Here is an 18,314-nt window from a genome sequence, read left to right as displayed (position 1 = left end):
ATAATCAGATCCGCTCTCTCTCTCCTATATGTTGCGGTGAAGTAAAAAAGGGGAGCTTGGTCACGTAAACGGGGGTTTAGAAAAATATACAGAGCAGTGCGTACTAGGGTACGGTTAAGTTACTTCCCTCCTCTCATGGGAGCTCCGTGAATACAAACGGGGGCGTAAGTAAGGTGCCTGTGTTTTTTTGGTCCTTAATAGGTTTGCGCGAGGGGTGGGACCCTGGGGGGTACGGAGGCGTGTTGGCGGCGTGTTGGCGGCGTGCTGGCGGCGTGTTGGCGGCGTGCTGGCGGCGTTTTGGCAGCGCGGGGGTAACACCGTCCCAGGCCAGGGGGGTGGGTATACATATCGACATAATATTGCATTACTGCTTGTGGCTAATGCGTAAGTAGTATAATTACATTATGTATGCGGTGCCCCGGGGATGATATATTCTTTTAGGGTAGGTTTTTCTCTTTGGTCTTGTTTCCTCAGGGCAGGGGAAAAAAAACAGAGAGGCGGGTCCATCCGTTCATCGGTTCATAGGTCCATCGGTCCATCGGTTCATCGGTTCATAGGTCCATCGGTCCATCGGTCCATCGGTTCATCGGCCCATCGGTCCATCGGTCCATCGGTCCACCCGTTCATGGGTCCATCATCGGTTTGTCCATTACCACATTGCCACGTCGGCACTGCGTTGGTACTTTTCCCCTCTTTCTCTTTGGCCGTATCGCGGCTGTTCTTCTCTGAGGGGGCCCCGCGACAGGCGAACGGCAGATGCGCGCTGGGCTGCCTACATAGAGAGGTGCACCGGGCAAAAAAGGGGGCAAAAAAAAAGGCGCAAAAAAAAGCGCAAGTGAATGCCGCGAATGGCCGAAAATGCCGCTATACCCCAACAAGCGACTTGCAAAATTTACAAAAAAAAAAAAAAACAAAAACGTGCAAAGTGAGAAAAATGCGAAAGATAAGATAAGAAAAGCAAAGCGAAGCGAACGAATGGCAAAATAGCAAAGGAGAAGTTGCCACATTGCCATGTTGCCATGTTGAGCAGGCGAACCAGCAGAGCAGCAAACAAAGTTGAACAGCCCAGCCAGCCGTCCTCCCCCCTCCCTTTCCGGTAAATATAACACATATAACACAACAGAGATTTGAAAAAGTCAACCGTCGAGAGGGAAAAATCTACAAGGACGACTCGCTCGCGGAGCCCCCGCGGGGACATAGCTCGTTGCATTCTCCTACATAAAATACGGGTCCTTATCCGTATGCTTGCCCTCGCGTGCCTACGCGCGCCCCTGCCTACTTCACCCACGTACACTTCCTCACTGTCGCCCTACAGGCACGGATAAAATGACACAGGCAGCCAAGTGAGAAAGCGCTTCCACAGAGTCACCAAGCGTAGAGCCATCAGAGCAGCGCCCGGTAGAGCAGCACCCAGCAGAGCAGCACCCAGCAGAACTGCTCCCATCAGAACTGCTCCCATCAGAACTGCTCCCATCAGAACTGCTCCCATCAGAACTGCGCCCCGCCCCGCCCCGACGAGAGAAAAAAAAGAGGGCATACTCAGCAAAGGTGTTCCCGGGGCCCGCGCGGGAGTGTAAACGCGTCACGTGGCGTAGCTTCGAGACCCGGCAGGGGAGAACTGCTCAAGGGAAAAAAAAAAAAAAAGCACCAAATTGGGAAGGCGCCAAAGCGTCGAAGTGACCAAGCGTCGAAGTGACCAACTGTTGAGCGCCCCGTGCCCGTTTTGAAGCTACTTCTGCAAACGGCTGCGTATACGCCACAAAAAATAACGCTCTCCAGAAGGAGGCAACGAAAAAAAAAGCTGCCTTGCCGGAAAAGCCGCCTCGCCGGAGGGGATGTCTCTTTAATCACCCTGGAGGGTAAAGGAGTATCCGTTATTTCACCTTCTCAAAAAAGCAGATACTTCCACGATGAAAAGGAAATACTTATGTGGTCATAATCGTCCGTTGACGCACGTGAATACGAATTACGATGGGGACTTACTGTTTACCACAGGCAGGGTTAGTATTTGCTTGCAGGGGGGGGACCCATTGTGAGGGGGGTGTCCGTCCTATCGTGCAGATCTCCTGCAGAGTAACCTCCTCTGTGCGTGCACCTGATAAGTGTAGCAAACCATTGCACTCATCACATACTTACCTGTTTAAAAATTCCTTCCTTTTTTTTTTTTTCCCCCTCCCTCTTTCCTCACTTAAGGATAAAAAGTTCATTTTGTGGAGACTGGCCGATGGGAATCAAATAGGTAAGTGTATCGAGTGAGGACGCGTGATGAGGTGGTGCCATTTGTGGTGTGCTTTTTTCATGTTGGGGGAATGCTGGGCGGCTGCTCTTCGCCTGGACGTGGCGAAGCGTCCCCAAAACTTGGCATCCCGACCACAACGTGGGATAATCGCGTCGCTGCATCACCGCGTCGTTACATCACCGCGTCGCTGCACCACCACTTCGCTGCATCACCACTTCATTGCTTCATCACTTCCTGCCCGTGCTCCCCGCCCCGAAGGACTCTACGAGTGCAGCGGGGCCGTGTACAACTCCGATGTGACATACGACAGCAAACGGATCGCATGCTCCTCCGCCGCGAACAAGGTTTACATATTCGACGTGTACACAGGAGAGACACTCACCGTAATGGAAGAAAATGGACCTGTGCGTTTTGTAGAGTTTAACAAAAATCCGTTGGATCAAAGTAAGTTAATTGTTGCCACGGACAGACTGAAGGCAGAACATAAACGGTTCATTAAGCTATATGATTTAAAAAGTAATTCAGTGGTATGGAAACAGGAACACGAGAGTAGGTGTATCCAAGTGAGGTGGTGTTTTTTCGATAAACTTATTTTATCAGCACACGAAAATGGAGAGATAGTAATATGGAACGCTGAGGATGGACATCAAATGAGAAAAATACAAGCTCATTCTAAGGAGGTGACAAACATGGCATTCGACAAGGACAGGATGATAATGCTAACATCGTCATCTGATGGAACAGCAACGTTAAGGGATGCAATAAATTTTGACGTGATAAATGAGTATACAGCGGATAGGCCACTCAACACGTGTGATATCTCTCCTCTTTTTAAGAATGAAAACAACCCAAAAAATCACATAATTTTAGCTGGTGGTCAGGCAGCTGAACATGTTACAACGACTGCCACGGGGGAGGGTAAGTTCCAGACACTGCTGTATGACATCATCCATGCAAACGAGTTGGGAAGCATCAAGGGCCACTTCGGAACTGTGCATTCTATCAAATTCCTGCCACACGGCGACGGGTTTGTCTCCGGGGGAGAAGACGGCTTCGCAAGGATTTACCACTTCGATAAGGACTACTTTATTGGCAAGTATGACTAGCGGAGCGGTGGAGCGGTGGAGCGGCCAAACTGCTAACCGGCCAAACTGCTAACCGGCCAAACTGCTAACCGGCCAAACCGCTAACCGGCCAAACCGCTAACCGGCCAAACCGCTAACCGGCCAAACCGCTAACCGGCCGAACCGCCAACCAGCGCAGAAGCGACCCAAGCGACTCCTTCCATGTCAACATTCGTTTGTTTTTTCCCAAACAGCTTCATCCACCGCAAAAAAAAAAAGCAAAAAAAAGCAAAAAAAGCAAAAAAGCAAAACCTTTTCCCCCTCTTTACTCCCTCGAACGAACTCCCTTTTAACGTAGTATCATCATTATGAGAATAGTGGATGCGATTTTTTTGTCATCTCCCATTTTGGCACCGATCGCAGTGCTGCTCTCTCGTTGGTTAAGCTGGCGGATAGCCACCGCAACCGATGGCAGCGCAACCGCTACAACCACCACCGCTGCAACCACCACCGCCCCTACACTACGCACACATCTCTACTGATGGCCATACGCCGACAGGGCACCCAGCACCGGTTCCCCCCTCTTGCAATTCCGAAGGTACTTAGCGGGTCTCCCCTTCCGGGGGGCATCCCCCCGCACGGCAACACTCTCCTTGTGCTTGTAGTCGTTTAGGATGTAGTTTCGAGTAGCGTTGTCCAGCTGGTGAATATGCGACTGCGTCTTCGTGGCAAGTAGCTTCTCCGCCTTCTCCGACTTCGCCCCCCTCTCCGACTTCTCCCCCTTCTCCGACATCCCCACCTTCCCAGCCTCTCCCCACTTGCTCCCCATCCGCTTGTACGCATGTCGCAGCTTAGACAGGTTCACACAAATGGGTTCTTTCGTCACTGGGTCTTCGCACAGATGCACCGTAAGGTTACCCTTCTCGGTAAAGAATGCTATGTATCGACTAATCCGATTCACGACATGCATGCTGAACAGGTAGCTCCGCACATGTGAGTCTTGACTAAATGCATTCAGAACGATTAGCAGGTCGAGATATTTCCTTCCCGATCTAATTGGGTAGGCTACCCACAGTTGTAGAAACAGTTTGAGTAGTTCCTCCTTTATTTGCTTCTCGCTGTAGATGAAGCGGCGGTCGTAGGGGGACACGACCACTAGGGCTTTCTTCTTTGCACATCTCGCTGCTGACCGCTTCACGGATGCGTACCTCCCTGGGCTACCTCCTCCACCAGGGGCAGCACCAGCATAAGAAGTACCAGCAGCAGCAGAAGTAGTGGCAGCCGCAGCAGGAGTAGCACCCCCCTTCCCCCCGAGGTGCCGCAGCAAAGGTCGGTAGTCCCCCCGTTTAGCCCTCTCAAAATAGACTAAGAGGAGACTGTACAAGGTCTCTTCACCCAACCGAGGGGTGAGACTCCCCCAAACGGAATTGAAGTAATCTACCCACATGGCGGAGGAGGAGGAGGATGAAGAAGAGGGAGAAGAAGAAGAAGCAGAAGGAGACGCATTTCCGTCTCTCCCATCTCGATGTAGAGTTAATAAATAAAAGGCATAATGGTACCTCCGATTTTGTGCCCACAGCTTCTCTTCCTTCGTCTCCATTACAGTCTTTATTAAGAAACTCACCATATTGCTATTCACATAACCTTCATACTTGTGCAATGTGAAAGTAATTAGGAACAGATAGTCGACATAGGCAGGAGGGAGGTGCTTACTTGGGAGGTCCACCTTCTTCAAATCGTCACAGGTTCTCGTAGCTACTCTCTTAATGATATTTTTGTTTGGCAGTGTATTGTTGTCTAGAGCTCCACAGAGGATGAGCATTTCTGTGTAGGTTAGCTGGGAGATTATTTCTGGGCAGGAGGGAAGCAGCGCGGAGAGGAGTCCCCTCACGCAGGTAGAGGTGTAGAGGGGAGGGGGGGCTTCCCCTAGGTGATTCCCCCCCTCTGTGCAGACTTCTTCCCTTAGGTGCTTCCCCCCCTCTGTGCAGGCTACTTCCCCCGTGTGTGCGGCCCAACTCGCCAGCAACAGGCGAACCAACCGGGCGGCATCCTCACCAGAAAATTTGTGCACGTTGTTTAGAAAAACTGATAAAAATGGAACAACGTGAAGCCTATCAAAGGAGAGCTGTGCCAATGTCACGAGACACTTCACATCGTACTGAGTCACCATGAGGGTTCCTCCAAACTGATGTTCGTAGAAATGGATCCTCTCCCTCAGCTCCGCAGTCTTATCCTCCAACTCCTTTATACTATCCAAGAAGGAAAGAATTTCTACGCACTCATGTAACGTTATATCCAAGAGCATTTCGAAAAAAATATTTTTTGCTTTCTTCACCAAGGGGATGAGAACGTCCGCGTGGAGGTACCCATAGAGGCATGTGTACTTAAGTAGGCTCAGGATATTCCTGCCACTTAGTTCGACACACCACTCCGGAACTGTGTCACGTCTTCCATTCGTTTGCTTCTCCGCGAAGCCAACATTAAGTCCTCTCCTCCTGAGGTAGGGAGATAGCCCGTCGTTGCTGCTGCTGCCGTTGTTGCTTCTGCTTCTGCTTCCGCTTCTGCTGCTGCTTCTGCTTCTTCTTCCGCTGATGGTGTTCCCCCTTGAAAGGGAGTCGTCTAGATGCAGAGGTGTGTTTTCCAGTTCGCCCCTCGGAGGTGACACTCCGAAGAAGCGAGACAGGACTTCATTCCAGAAGGGGATAAAGGGATTGTCTCTTAACGTAAAAAAGGAGAGGGCTTCACATGTCATGGCAACGTCATTTAGTGTAAACATGTTAATATTTTCTGCACAGTGTAGAGTTAAGATGTGCAGGAGGTTCTTCTCCGCGCGGATCATTTGTGTCCTGTGGCGGTGTTGCCTCCCCGTGGGGGGCTCCTCTCTGTCCCCCCGACGGAAAAGCTCCTCACGCGAGGTGGGCGAGGTGGAAGAGGTGGGCGAATTTGACGAGCTGTGCAACGTGTGAGACGCTTGATTATCTCTTCCCAGTGGAGGCAGTTCCACCTCTGCGTTGCCACCACGGGGGGGAGAGGCAACCCGGTGCACTAGGGATACGTCTCGGAAAGTATGCTTTACAAGCACGAGAAATACTTGCAAAAAGTGACGAGGTTCCATGGTACGGTAGGACTCTCTTAGGTAGGCAAAGAGGAAGTTGAGGAGGGAGGCGCTCCTTTTGTTTAGCTTCTGCACAGCGATAGATAGGAGGTACGCGTTCACGTGGTCGAAGTGGCGGTTGTACGGTGTGGTGTGGTCCCTCTTTTCATCGTTCATTGTGAGGGGGGGGGAGGGAGGTGATGTCTGGGCAAGTGGGTCCACCGGCCGCCCCTCAGCTGGATCCTCATGTGGGTCCATCGGCTGACCCTCAACTGGCTCATCAAGTAGGTCCATCGATCGCCCCTCAGCTGGCTCCTCATGTGGGTCCACCGCCCACCCCTCAGCTGGCCCCTCATGTGGACGTCCCCCCCCCGCACACCCCACATTGCAGCAAAAGATCACTCTCTGCAACTCATCCCACACTAGTTCATTTTTAACCTTTCCTTTTATCACCTTTTTCAAAATTTTGCTTATGTCCTTTTCACATAGGAGGTGTAGCTTCTTCTTAAATAGCAACTCCTCTAAATATTTTCCTTCTCTTTTTATTTCCTTCTCCGCTGCTTTGAACATCCCTTTGTGCTTTTTGTATACTGCTGCTCGTGCTGTGTGTTTGACAAGGGCAGGGTTGCAGCTTCTCCTTGTTGGTTTCACCTTCAACGCGCTCTGCGCGATTTTGAGGCTGTTGCGGGGGATCCCCATGGTGGGTTGGCGGGGGGAGAGGTACCACTAAGGGGGGGTTCCACCGGGGAGAGGTCCCCCGGGTTGACAAAAAGGGAAACCAAGAGGGGCATAAATTCAAAAGCGATCCTCCTCCTGCTTCTACTCCTACTGCTGCTTCTACTGCTGCTCCCCCTTGTGGCAACCGCGGGGGCGGTGAAAATAATCGGGCTGGCACCCCATGCTGTCGGCGCCAGGGCCTCAAAAATGGAGGAAGGAGATGTCGCAAACGGAGACGAGGGCGCCTCAAATGTGCTGCGAGAGTCAAATATGCCAAAAGTGGCAAAAGTGCCAAACGGAGCAAATCGGCGAGTGGGCTAGCCGATCAAACGATCGAATCGATCGAATGGAAGTTTGTGGAAAAAAAAAAAAAAAAAAAAAAAAGGGGCTCTCTTACGAAGAGGAGACTATATCCTCTTCAACCGCTCCTCAAATGTAAGCGGTAAAGTGACTGACTCGGAGAGGATCCACAAAAGTGGGACGTACATACCGGCATATACACTTTTGTGAGAGTGGGGTGGAGTCACCAAAGGGGTCATATCGGTGATAGCCACCAAGGAGGTCCCCCACCGTCGAAGTTACAACGTCCTACTTCGTCGAAGCTCCCATTTCTATGTCGCACCTCCCACTTCTTCATCGCACCTCCCACTTCTTCACCGCACCTCCCACTTCTTCACCGCACCTCCCACTTCTTCATCCCACTCAGCATTCGCGCAACGGACGCGATCTGCTCAGCCAGGTACTGAACCTCCTCAGGGGTGTTGTAAAAAAAAAGCGAAGCGCGCGCGCAGTCGGGGATGCGCAGGAACTCCTTCAGAAGTAGCGATGCGCAGTGGTGACCAGACCGGACACAAACATTTTTGAAATCCAAGAAGGTTACCAGGTCGAAGGAGGTGAACTGGTCTGACCACAGGGGCAATATGGGCACTTTTTTTCCCTTGCCCTTTCGGCTGTTGTGGATGTACAGCCTGCACTGATCGTTCTCGCGGCTTGTTCCAGCAGCCACACCGCTGCTCTGGGTGCTACCGCTGCTCCCGTCGCTACCGCTGATCGCTCCCCCCCCCGGGAGCTGCACCAAGCCCTGCTGCAAATGCTGACCCAAATAATAAACGAGAATATCGTAGAGGTACATCTCGTAACGATACAGAAGACGCTGGTCGATCTTTTCCAAAAAGTCAATTGCGACCCCCATGGAAATGACTCCCGCGATGTTCTGCGTGCCCGACTCGAAGAGATGTGGAGAGGACGCAAACTCTGATTCATATTTACCAACAGTTGTTATCATATTGCTTCCGTACAAAAGTGGTTTAAATTTGTATGAACGTGTTAAGGTGTTTTTTAAGTAAATAAAACCACATCCCAAAGCTGCACAAAATTTATGTCCAGATGCGATAAGTACATCAGGGCAACAGTTATTAGCTTCCATTCGTTTCAGGTCATACCTTATGTGTGCAAAGCTTTGAGCAGCATCTACAATCACAATTATATTCTTTTTTACCTCCCTCACTGCCCTTATAATCGCAGATAATTTTTGCACATTTCCTAACACATTGGATACATGACTTATTGAAATTATTTTAGTATTTTTATTAATTTTTTTTCGTAACTTTTTGATGTTTATATATCCTGTACTCTTTAGTGGGATGTATTTTATTTTTCCTTTTTTTTTCTTTTTTATCTGTTCTTGCCAGGGAACTATATTGGAGTGATGTTCTAGATAGGTCAGGTATATTTCGTCTTTCCTTCTTTGGATTACTCGGTCCATCACCATGTTGCAAATGAGGTTCAGTCCGTGTGTCGTTCCGCTCGTAAATATAATTTCATCCTCCCTTTCGCAGTTGATGTAATTTTTTATCGTTTTCCTCACTTGTTCGTAGCTGTTCGTTGCGTCTAGGCTCATTTTGTAAATTCCTCGGTGGACGTTGGCATTCTCGCTGGAGTAAAACTGGGTCAGTTTCTGGGGGAAGAGTGGTAAGGCGGCGGTGAGTCGGTGAGGCGGCGAGACGGCGGCGGTGTGACTGTTTAGCGAAGCGGTGAGACGATGAGGCGGCGACGTGACTGCGTAGTGAAGCGGTGAGGCAGCGACACGGCGGCGTGACTGCGTAGCGCCCCCATTCACCACGCTGCTCACCCTTATGACGCAGGCCGGCTTCTGCGTTGTGGCCGCACTGTCGAAGTACGCGGGGCAGTTTTCCCTCTTGAAGAAGGGGAATTCCTCCCGAATTCGCTTGAAGTAATTCACAACGCCGTCATCAATTTGCGGCTTCCCATTTTCGTAGTTCAGCTTGGTCATTCGGTGGGGCACCCTGCCTATGTACAGGTCACGCCTACCGACGTGGTAGGCGTAACATGTGTAATTCGCGATGCGTAGCAGCAGGCAAATCCATGCAGCACTCGAGGGCCGCATGGTCACATGGGGTTATGGCACTATATTATTTTCCCTTTTTTTGAAAGAGTGGGCGATGGATAGTTGCGCGCCCTATTTGGCGACTGATCGATTGATCAATTAACCGATTGCCCATTTTACACAACTGTTAAAATGATGTAGCTTTAACTGATAAGGGGTTCCCAATGGAGAAGATGAGCATCTCTGCTGAGAAGCTAGCCATTTGAGGGTAAAAAAAAAAAAAAAAAAAAAAATACCTTAACCGTTCAGGTTGTTCAGGTGGTTTTTCTCCAAAATGGGCGACATTTCGTGCAGAAAAAAAAAATTAATTATGGAAAAAGGGGGAGGAGACAACGCAGTGGACCATATCGAATAACAAGCAGGGGGGATAACTGATGTAGGAAAAAGCTAACACATGTGCCGCTCGCGGGGACAAAATAAAGGAAAAAAATACACGCGAAAGGAATGGCACCACGGTATGTACACACACGCGGAGCTTCTTCTTCTACTTCGCTGACCAGGGCGCTCACCGCTTCGCTACGGTGCTTCGCTACCTGCTTCACTACACCGCGTCGCTAAACCGCTTGGCCTCCTGCAGGCAAAACTCGAAGTTTCTAAAAAAGTAGAATGTCCAAAAGAGCCGTACCCGTTGGCACTTTCTGCTAATTATCTTTTTGTACGTCCGGTCGGCGCGCGCGTCGAAGGGGAAGACGTGGTGGACGTGGCTGATGAACTGCGAGGCGGTGAAGTAACAACACGGAGAGGTAGCAAATGGGCGAAGCATCTAACGAAAGAACAAGCGCAACACTGCAACGTTGCAAAAAAAAAAAAGGATAGCCACTTCCAGGGTGCATGTGCAGAGAAGCTTCTCCTTTTTTTGTTTACCAAGTCGGGTTTCTCCTGCACACCCAGGACGCCTCGAAGGAAACCATTTATTTCCTCCACCGATTTGCGTTCATCCGTTTCTCTGCTCATGAATCGCAGGCTGCGGCAGGGAGGGGGGGTGTAAGCGGCGTGTAAGAGGTACGTAATAGGCGCGTAAGCGACGGACAAGTAGCATACACGCACTACATACGCACAGCATACGCATCACGTACACTATGCACAAATCGCCCCTGCTAATCGCCAGGCACACACAAATGAGAGACGCGGCCAACAGTTACCTCGTCTCGTAGAGGCCCCCCTCCGGCGAGGGTTCTCCTGGATGGTCCTCCTCGAGTCCACTAGGCCCATCACACTGGGTGGGAAATATATTGCGGTCGTACAACAGAGAGATCAGCTTGTTCTGTTTGTTCCGTTTGAACAAGAGGAGGGATTCCTGCGCGTGGGGAAGCAGCACATCCACGTGAAGGGCGCAACACATACAGGTAAAAGAAAAGGCATGCATTCGTGGGGTCTCTCTCTCCCCCTTCCCCCTTCCCATGCGAGTGCATGCAACTTACCAACGAGTGCGAGAAGGGCAACGCATTCTTGGCAAAGCAAACGTTGGAAATTCTAACCGCGTGGGAGCGGAATTTCGACAAGTATTTTTTCACGTGCGCGTCTTTTTTCTGGATCGCGCCTTTTTTCACGAGCGCGGCTTTTTTCTTCTCCTCGAAGATAACGTTCCGCAGAAGGGCTTTCAGTTCGGGTGGACTCAAACAGAAAATTATTTGTTCGCATTTGATGGACTTCCTTCCAAGACGCACCTGAGGTGGGGAGGCAAGAGTGGAAAGCAAAAAAAGAGAGGGAGGGGGGATTAGCACGCTCATTTTGAGGGACACATGTAGTGGTCTCTCTGCAAAGAAGGGAAGAACCAAAGCAGGTGGGACGATGGACGGGAAGAACCAACACAGGTGGGACGATGGACGGGAAGAACCAACACAGACGCGACGATGGACGGGAAGAACCAACGCAGGTGAGACGATGGACGGGAAGAACCAACACAGACGCGACGATGGACGGGAAGAACCAACGCAGGTGAGACGATGGGCGGGAAGAACCAACGCAGGTGAGACGATCGAGGGGGCCTACCTTCACCCCGCGGCGCATGCACCTAATTTGTAGGTCTCCCCTCGGAGTTATCACTTGGACGTTGCTGCATAATTCTAGGTGGTCCCGCAGTTTGCTAAAGGGGGAGGCGAAAGATGAAGGGTGGCGGTGAAAGATGAAGGGTGGCGGTGAAAGATGAAGGGTGGCGGTGAAAGATGAAGGGTGGCGGTGAAAGATGAAGGGTGGCGGTGAAAGATGAGCGGTGGCGGTGAAAGATGAGCGGTGGCGGTGGACCTTATTCCAGCGGGGCGGCAAAACTAAGTGTATGCGTGGATGTCAGCCCTGCTTACCTCACCAAGGTGACGTTTCCCTTCCCGAATTTTCCGATCTTTTTTTCTTTGGCAAAGATGGAAGAGCCATCTTTTTTGGCGGTTGCGCGCAGGGCCTTGATGAGAGACTTCTCCTCCTCCAGGAGGTCCATAAACTCGGAGAAGTGGGAGCTGCAGGGGGGTCCCAATGGGAGAAGCACCAATGAGGGAAGCACCGACGGGGGAAGCGCCCAAGCGGGGAGAGGGATGCAAGTCCTGGCTAAGCATTCGCCCCAATCAGCGCACCTACCGCATCAACACATCCCGGGGAGAGTACCCAAAGTAGTGGAAGCAGTATGGACTAATCACACTTTCGAATAAGTTAGCGTCGAAGCGTTTCGATAAGAAGGAATCCATTCGTTCGTCCTCAGGGTTAGGGTTACAGTTAGGGTTACGGTCAGGGTTACAGTTAGGGCTACGGTTAGGGCTACGGCTAGGGTTACGGCTAGGGTTACGGTTATGGATGGATGATCCGAAGAGGTGGTCCTTCATAAGATAGAACAAAATCTTCAGAATAAATTTATTGACTCGGTATATTCGTCCCAATTCATCCACGTAGGAGAGGTTGTTTGCGTACGGGTTGCTCAAAATAACTATGCAAAAAAAAAAAAGGTGGTGGTAGGGGAGAGTAATGACATTAAAATGGTTACAGTGTATCTGTGGGGATGATTGACCAACATGTGTTAGAAAACTATGCTTGTGGATTAACACAAGATGAGACGTAATTTCTTTTATCGCCATTCAGACTTACTTTCATCCTCTACAGTCACCCATCGAAGCAGTTCATTAAAACGAGAAGTGGATCCACCCAGGGGGAAGGTATAGTGCCTCCCCACTTCGAATACGTTGTGCTTCGAGTACGCCGTGTCAATGAGGCTGCATTTCGTCTTAACGCTTAGCAGTTTGACATGGTGTTTATTTTTGGACAGGTATAGGGCTAGGCAGAGGGAGTCGACATCGCCGCCTACAATGCTGCTCAGGTAGGGGAGGGGAAAAACACGAGCGTCAGGGAACAGTGCAGGTTGAGCGTGGCTAGACACGTGCCGCTTAACTGTGTCGGTTGAGAGTAGCTAGACACGTGCCGCTTAACTGTACACACACGAGAGCACACTCTCCTGCCCGCGCGCACGTCTCATTTGAGCGAACCATATAGATTTGGTAGCCTTGGCCATTAGCCGGGCGCGCCGAGGGGACGACGCCATCGGGGAGGGGAAGCAAAACGGTTAGCCGCTACCAAAGGGGAGGGGTTGTGGTTAATGGTGTCACAGAAAAAAAAAGGGTCCCTTCTTGGGTGAACATCAAACGAGGTGTAACCGCACTGATGGTGTAGAAGTAGAGTAGAAGTAGAACAGAGGTAGAAAATAAAAAGGGAAATAAAAAAAATTCTCACCAGCTAGGAAAACTGCTGCCCCCTTTCTACACCGGTCGCGTCGCTAAAATTCCAGCTCGCCCTGCAAACTGCGGAAGAACATCTCCTTGCCGTCCACCTGCCGAAACGGGGGGGATATAAAATGGGGCGGTGAGTGGGGATCGCCACGAACGGTGCGAAAGCGGTGAAAGCGGTGAAAGCCGTGAACGCCGCGAAAACTGCTTGTTGTGCCAGGACCCCTCGAGGGGGAGCCACTCCGATGGAAGGCAACAGAAAACGAATCAAACCTTCATCAGTCCTCCCTTGAGCTTTATCTTCCAGTTGCTACTTGCGTTTCTGCGCCCACACGGCTTCGTTATCTGCAGGAGGGGGGAAACGAAAAAAAAGAAAAAAAGGAAAAAAAAGATAAAAAGGGTAAAAAAGAAAAAAAAAAAAGAGTTAACCAGCTGGGGAAACCCCATCAGTGTGATCGTCACAGCAGCTCGGTTGCAAATAGGCATACGGTTCCGCACGATTGCAAATAGGCGTACGATCCCGCACGGTTGTACACACCCGCCTCCTCTCTCTTTGGCAGGACTGACCTTGTCGCAAATGCCAACGATCACGTTGGATGTCGGGGGGTCCACGTCGCTCAGGTCACTTATGGAGATGTCGTCTAGCTCCTTCAGTTCGTCTGAAGGGGGGGAGGCGGTCGAGATGGGGGGGAAGCAGTCGAGATGGGAGGGAAGCAGTCGAGATGGGGGAGAAGCGGTAGATATGGGGGGGAAGCAGTCGAGATGGGGGTCAGTACGAGGTCCCCTATCAAAGTGGGAAGGTTCCTCCCACAGTGAAACGCGCAAATGAGTGACTGCGCAAATGAGTGACTGCCTGACTGCTTCACTGCCTCACTGCCTGACTGCCTCACTGCACAGCTGTGTGGCGGCTTAAGTGCATCTCGCAGGGGCCCCACCCGCCTCGTCATCCTGGACGTGCTCCTCCAACTGGACTATTTCTTTCTCCTCAACTTCGGCGTCTTCAAATTCGTCGTCCTCAAAGGTGTCTGAGTAAGTGGACAGAACGATCATGAGGGGAGGGGGAGAGATGGTGCACGTGCCGCAGGGAGCGCAGCAGTGTGGCGGCCACAGAGCTGCTCTGCTGCGCTACTGCTTGGCTGCTCTGCTGCGCTACTGCTTGGCTGCTCTGCTACTCCGCCGCTTGGCTGCTCTGCTGCTCCGCCGCTTGACTACTGCGCCGCACTTACCGGTGAGGTTGGGCGCGCCCTGCTGCTGCGGCACGCCCGGCTGGTCGGAACCCTTCTCCGTAACTTGCAGCTTCCTCTCATATATTTTCAACCACCTTATTTTTATAGCTTCCAATATGCGTGTGTTGTAGAACTGACTGCACTTCTCGATAGTCCCGTCGATTATCTTCCTGTGGAGTTCCTCCAGCTCGGAGTCTTTCAGCAGGGACATTTTCGCTCTCGGGGAGGAGCGGTAAAGCGGCAAAGCGGCAAGGCGGCAAGGCGGTTCAACTGCCAATCGGTTCAACTTCCAATCGGTTGAGCAGCTACGCGGTCCTGCTGCACGCACAATTGGGTAGCCCCCCTGTACGCTCCTTCGATTGGCGGGGAGGAACACGACGGACGCGAGAGCTACCTTCCCTTCAAGCGAATGGTTTAAAAAAAAAAAAATGAAGATCAACCGCGTTGTTTCCAGTTTGACCAACTATTACGCTCGTAGGCACCAAAATTTAACAACTCCTGCACGGTGGAAACGTCGAACGTGAAAAGGAGACCAACATAGTGACGCAGTAAAGTCCGGATCGCAGTGCCTTTCCAAAAAAAAAAAAAGAGAACAGAAAAGATGAGCAGAGCGGAGAAGCCGATTGGGCAGTGTCAGTGAGAGGGGCTTACCTTATTTGAATTTTCCTCGGGCAAGGGTGCACCCTCCAAAAAAAAAAAATCAATCAAATAAAATAAAATAAAAACAAACCAGCCATGCCGCCAAAACAATTAAGCCGATCGGACGGATAACCACCTCGTGCTTGTTTCCACCCCACCCAAAAAAAAAAAAAATGCACATCAGCTGGAGAAGCCAAATAATATATCGCCCTGGAAATTGAAAACATTTTTTTTTTTTTAAATGTGACATAATACAAAGTTAGTGGCTAAAGTGAGAGGGTCATTTGGGAAAAAAAAAAAAAAATGCAGAGATACATCTCTTGCAGGTGTGTGAAAAGAAAAAAAAAAAAGAGGAAAATGAAATAGCTGGACATGTGAAAATGTGCGAGTGGGCCGTGTGGGCGAGGTGCAGCTGTGACCTGTTCGTCGGGCCCCTTTGTCGGGCCCGTTCGCCGGACCGTTCGTTGTGAATGGTGAACCCCACGCGTGGGAGGTCGCTCAACGGCTGGCAACCAACCAGCCATTACGCGCCCTCGAGGACGGGACGTTGCGCGCTCGCGCATTGGGGCATTTCCCAAGTGGCCCCTTCCTCAGGCGCGGGGCACGTGCATCCTGGGTGCCTACATCCTGGGCGTATGCATCCTGGGAGTGTGCATCCTGGCCCCACGCACGGGGAGCTGCTCGGGTGGGCCAAACATGGAACTCGCCACGGTGAAGGCGTAGCTCATTCCACTCTCTTCCGATGCTGCCACTGCTGCTACTCTTGCCGCTACCTTTGCCGCTACTCTTGCCACTCCTCCTCAGGAGAAAATCTCCTCGTAGTTTGTGTTATCCACCACGTTGGTCAGGAAGGAGTAGGTGATGGTATCACAGATGAAGTTGTTGTTGTTGCTGTTTCGTAGAAGCTGGAACATTTGACGATTGATAATCTCGTTCCTGCGGGGGGGAAGGAAAAGGGGTGAGCGGTTAGCGGTGAGCAGTGAGCGGTGAATGACGAGCGGTGAAAGGCGAACGGTGAATGCTGCATGAGCTGGTCGGCAACAAAGCGCAAGCATATGTGGATGTGCCAGAAGAAGAACGCTTGGCCATGCCGCTCATCTTGCCGCTAATCCGGCCGCTCATCCGGCCGCCAATCCGACCGCTCGACTCATCGGCGGACTCACTTGAGCAGGTCCTTCGAGATGGACAGGAGAGCCGACTTGGGCTGCAACGAACAGTTGTTGTTCTTTAGGAACAGCATATAATTGTAATCCAGAAAGCACGTGTCCTTATTGTCAATATTAACATAGGTGCATTTTTTATAACTGTTGCATTTTTTTTCATCATTAGATAACGTGTAACACTCGACCTTGTCCTCGCTGTTCATTTTTATATCATCCAGTATCTTCTTGGAGAGCTCTTCCTCATTCATCGTAAAAATATCTCCAGTAATGTTATTTATTTCGTTTGATTCCATCGACTCCGTAGAATTAGATGCATCTTTGGTAAGGTCATGTTCTCTAATTCCTTTTTCTGAATCCGTTTGTATGTTATTCACAGGACCAGATATGTCATCTAAAATGGAATCTGAGGAGTTTATTATTTCCTCTAGTAGGTCTTTGTTTTTTTCTGTGTCTCGTTGGTTGACCTCGCTAGGTACATGCATTTTTATTTCTTGTTCGATTTTCTGTTTATTTAATTCTTCTTCACTAAATGGAGAGTTATTTCCCTGAGTTATTTCTTCCAACACGTATACGTTGTCTCCGTCTGTGAGGATGATCTTTTGTTTTTCTTCGTTCCCATCCACTGTTCGAGTGAACAGTCCTTCGACGTCACCCTGGTCAGCTCCATTTCTGGTTGCACTTTCTTGCGCGGCGCCTTCCGCGGCGTTTTTCACGGCGTCTAGGTTCATCACCAGCCCGTCCACGCCTCCGTCGTGCAGCTTGATCTCCTTCTCATCGCCCACGCCGCTCGCAGAGTTGACCGAGTCGACAGTGCTCATGCCGCTACCACCGCTAACTGCGCTACCACCGCTAACTGCGCTAACGCCGCTAACTGCGCTAACTCCTGGCGCCTTGGCCACGGAGGGGTCCACCTCCTTGGCCTTCATCACCTTCTCGCAAAAAAAGGGAGAGCAACTCTCCTCCATTTCAACCTGAAATTCCGTGTTGCTTGACTTATCGGAACTTAGATTATCCAAAAAAGAAACGGTTCCGTTGTTTACTACATCTATGATAAACTTGCTATAAAGGTCCGACAGCATCTGCTTCCTTATGAATTCTTTGTTTTCTTCCACGAACGCATCTCCCAGGGTGGACTCCCCTTCGAAGAGGTTACTATTTCCGTTGGGTCCTTCTCCAGAATTAGTACCCTTTAAAAAATCTTTCAGCGATTCACTAAACTGTGTGTTTCCATCCAGCATGATATTTGGGATACTCTGTGATGCTACATTGTTGGTGGGTGACGCTGACTTGGGTGATCCCTTCAGCGAGTCGGGGATGGGACTCACATCACTGGCATACAGCTGCAGAGTGTTAACTTCGTATTTCTGTAGGAGAAGGGGGAGCGCTGCTCCGAGCAACATGCGAATTCCTGAGCCTCTCATTTTGGCTACTTAGGTTGCTACGATTGGGAAGCTGCCAAAAAGGGGGACGGGGGTTTACTATTCTCTCCTCAGGAGGTGTGCCCCTTTCTTGTACGTACACCTTAACAGCTTGCCTCCTTTCTCCGCTACTTTGCTAGCGGTAACGTTATAAGCGCGCCACGTGATAATCGAGATGAAGATAGAGTTCCCAAGGAGAGGTTAAAAAAAAAACTAAGTTAACTTTCAATTTGAGTCCTCGCTGAAAAGGAGCTTTTCTCTCAACGCTTCGCATGCAACGCTCGCGTGTATGAAGGAGTCCTCCTGTTGGAGGTTACGCGAGGAGAGAAAGTGGAAGGCTGCCTACACAAGGGGGCGGCCACACAAGGGGGCGGTCACACAAAGGGGCGGTCACACAAAGGGGCGGTCACACAAAGGGGTGGCCACACAAAGGGACGACTACACAAAGGAGTAACCACACAAAGGAGTAACCACACAAAGGTAAAAACTGATTAACCATGGGGGTGACAAAATGAACAATGATAAAAAATTTTTGTGAAAGGTAAAAAAGGGTGTTTCTTCTTGTGCCTATTTTGGGATGCTTATAAACAGAGTAAAAAAAAAAAAAAAAAAAAAAACGAAAAAGAAAAAAAGAAACACATATTTT

The 18,314-nt window shown here is 50.5% G+C and overlaps 5 protein-coding genes across 5 annotated transcripts; 1 reads left to right on the top strand and 4 right to left on the bottom strand.

Annotated features, from left to right (window-relative positions):
• Window positions 1–1,910: 1,910 nt before the first annotated feature.
• PCYB_032050 (eukaryotic translation initiation factor 3 subunit 2) lies at window positions 1,911–3,345 on the top strand (the record flags this gene model as incomplete). The annotated part of the gene is made up of 3 exons (XM_004220875.1): window positions 1,911–2,000; window positions 2,194–2,239; window positions 2,498–3,345. 3 exons carry the CDS (start codon window positions 1,911–1,913, stop codon window positions 3,343–3,345), a joined length of 984 nt encoding a protein of 327 aa, XP_004220923.1.
• An 823-nt stretch (window positions 3,346–4,168) lies between these two features.
• PCYB_032040 (hypothetical protein) lies at window positions 4,169–7,096 on the bottom strand (the record flags this gene model as incomplete). The annotated part of the gene is made up of 4 exons (XM_004220874.1): window positions 4,169–4,421; window positions 4,881–5,731; window positions 6,341–6,434; window positions 6,915–7,096. Coding segments are annotated over 4 exons (1,380 nt in total), but the record flags the coding sequence as incomplete, so codon positions are not given.
• A 691-nt stretch (window positions 7,097–7,787) lies between these two features.
• PCYB_032030 (cysteine desulfurase) lies at window positions 7,788–9,731 on the bottom strand (the record flags this gene model as incomplete). The annotated part of the gene is made up of 2 exons (XM_004220873.1): window positions 9,246–9,731; window positions 7,788–9,071 (listed from the first exon to the last, which is right to left on the bottom strand). The coding sequence occupies exons 1-2, from the start codon at window positions 9,519–9,521 to the stop codon at window positions 7,788–7,790; spliced, it is 1,560 nt and encodes a 519-aa protein (XP_004220921.1). The 5' UTR covers window positions 9,522–9,731.
• A 331-nt stretch (window positions 9,732–10,062) lies between these two features.
• Window positions 10,063–14,659, bottom strand: PCYB_032020 (hypothetical protein; the record flags this gene model as incomplete). The annotated part of the gene is made up of 13 exons (XM_004220872.1): window positions 10,063–10,233; window positions 10,386–10,485; window positions 10,664–10,818; window positions 10,943–11,188; window positions 11,514–11,607; window positions 11,822–11,971; window positions 12,149–12,284; window positions 12,591–12,811; window positions 12,969–13,069; window positions 13,496–13,567; window positions 13,790–13,881; window positions 14,158–14,247; window positions 14,449–14,659. The coding sequence occupies 13 exons, from the start codon at window positions 14,657–14,659 to the stop codon at window positions 10,063–10,065; spliced, it is 1,839 nt and encodes a 612-aa protein (XP_004220920.1).
• A 1,228-nt stretch (window positions 14,660–15,887) lies between these two features.
• PCYB_032010 (hypothetical protein) lies at window positions 15,888–17,671 on the bottom strand (the record flags this gene model as incomplete). The annotated part of the gene is made up of 2 exons (XM_004220871.1): window positions 15,888–16,023; window positions 16,251–17,671. The coding sequence occupies 2 exons, from the start codon at window positions 17,669–17,671 to the stop codon at window positions 15,888–15,890; spliced, it is 1,557 nt and encodes a 518-aa protein (XP_004220919.1).
• Between the last annotated feature and the right edge of the window lie 643 nt (window positions 17,672–18,314).

The sequence above is a fragment of the Plasmodium cynomolgi genome, chromosome 3, assembly GCF_000321355.1.
Source record: "Plasmodium cynomolgi strain B DNA, chromosome 3, whole genome shotgun sequence".
NCBI classification, from domain to species: domain Eukaryota; phylum Apicomplexa; class Aconoidasida; order Haemosporida; family Plasmodiidae; genus Plasmodium; species Plasmodium cynomolgi.
This window is presented reverse-complemented; position numbering and strand designations above follow the sequence as displayed.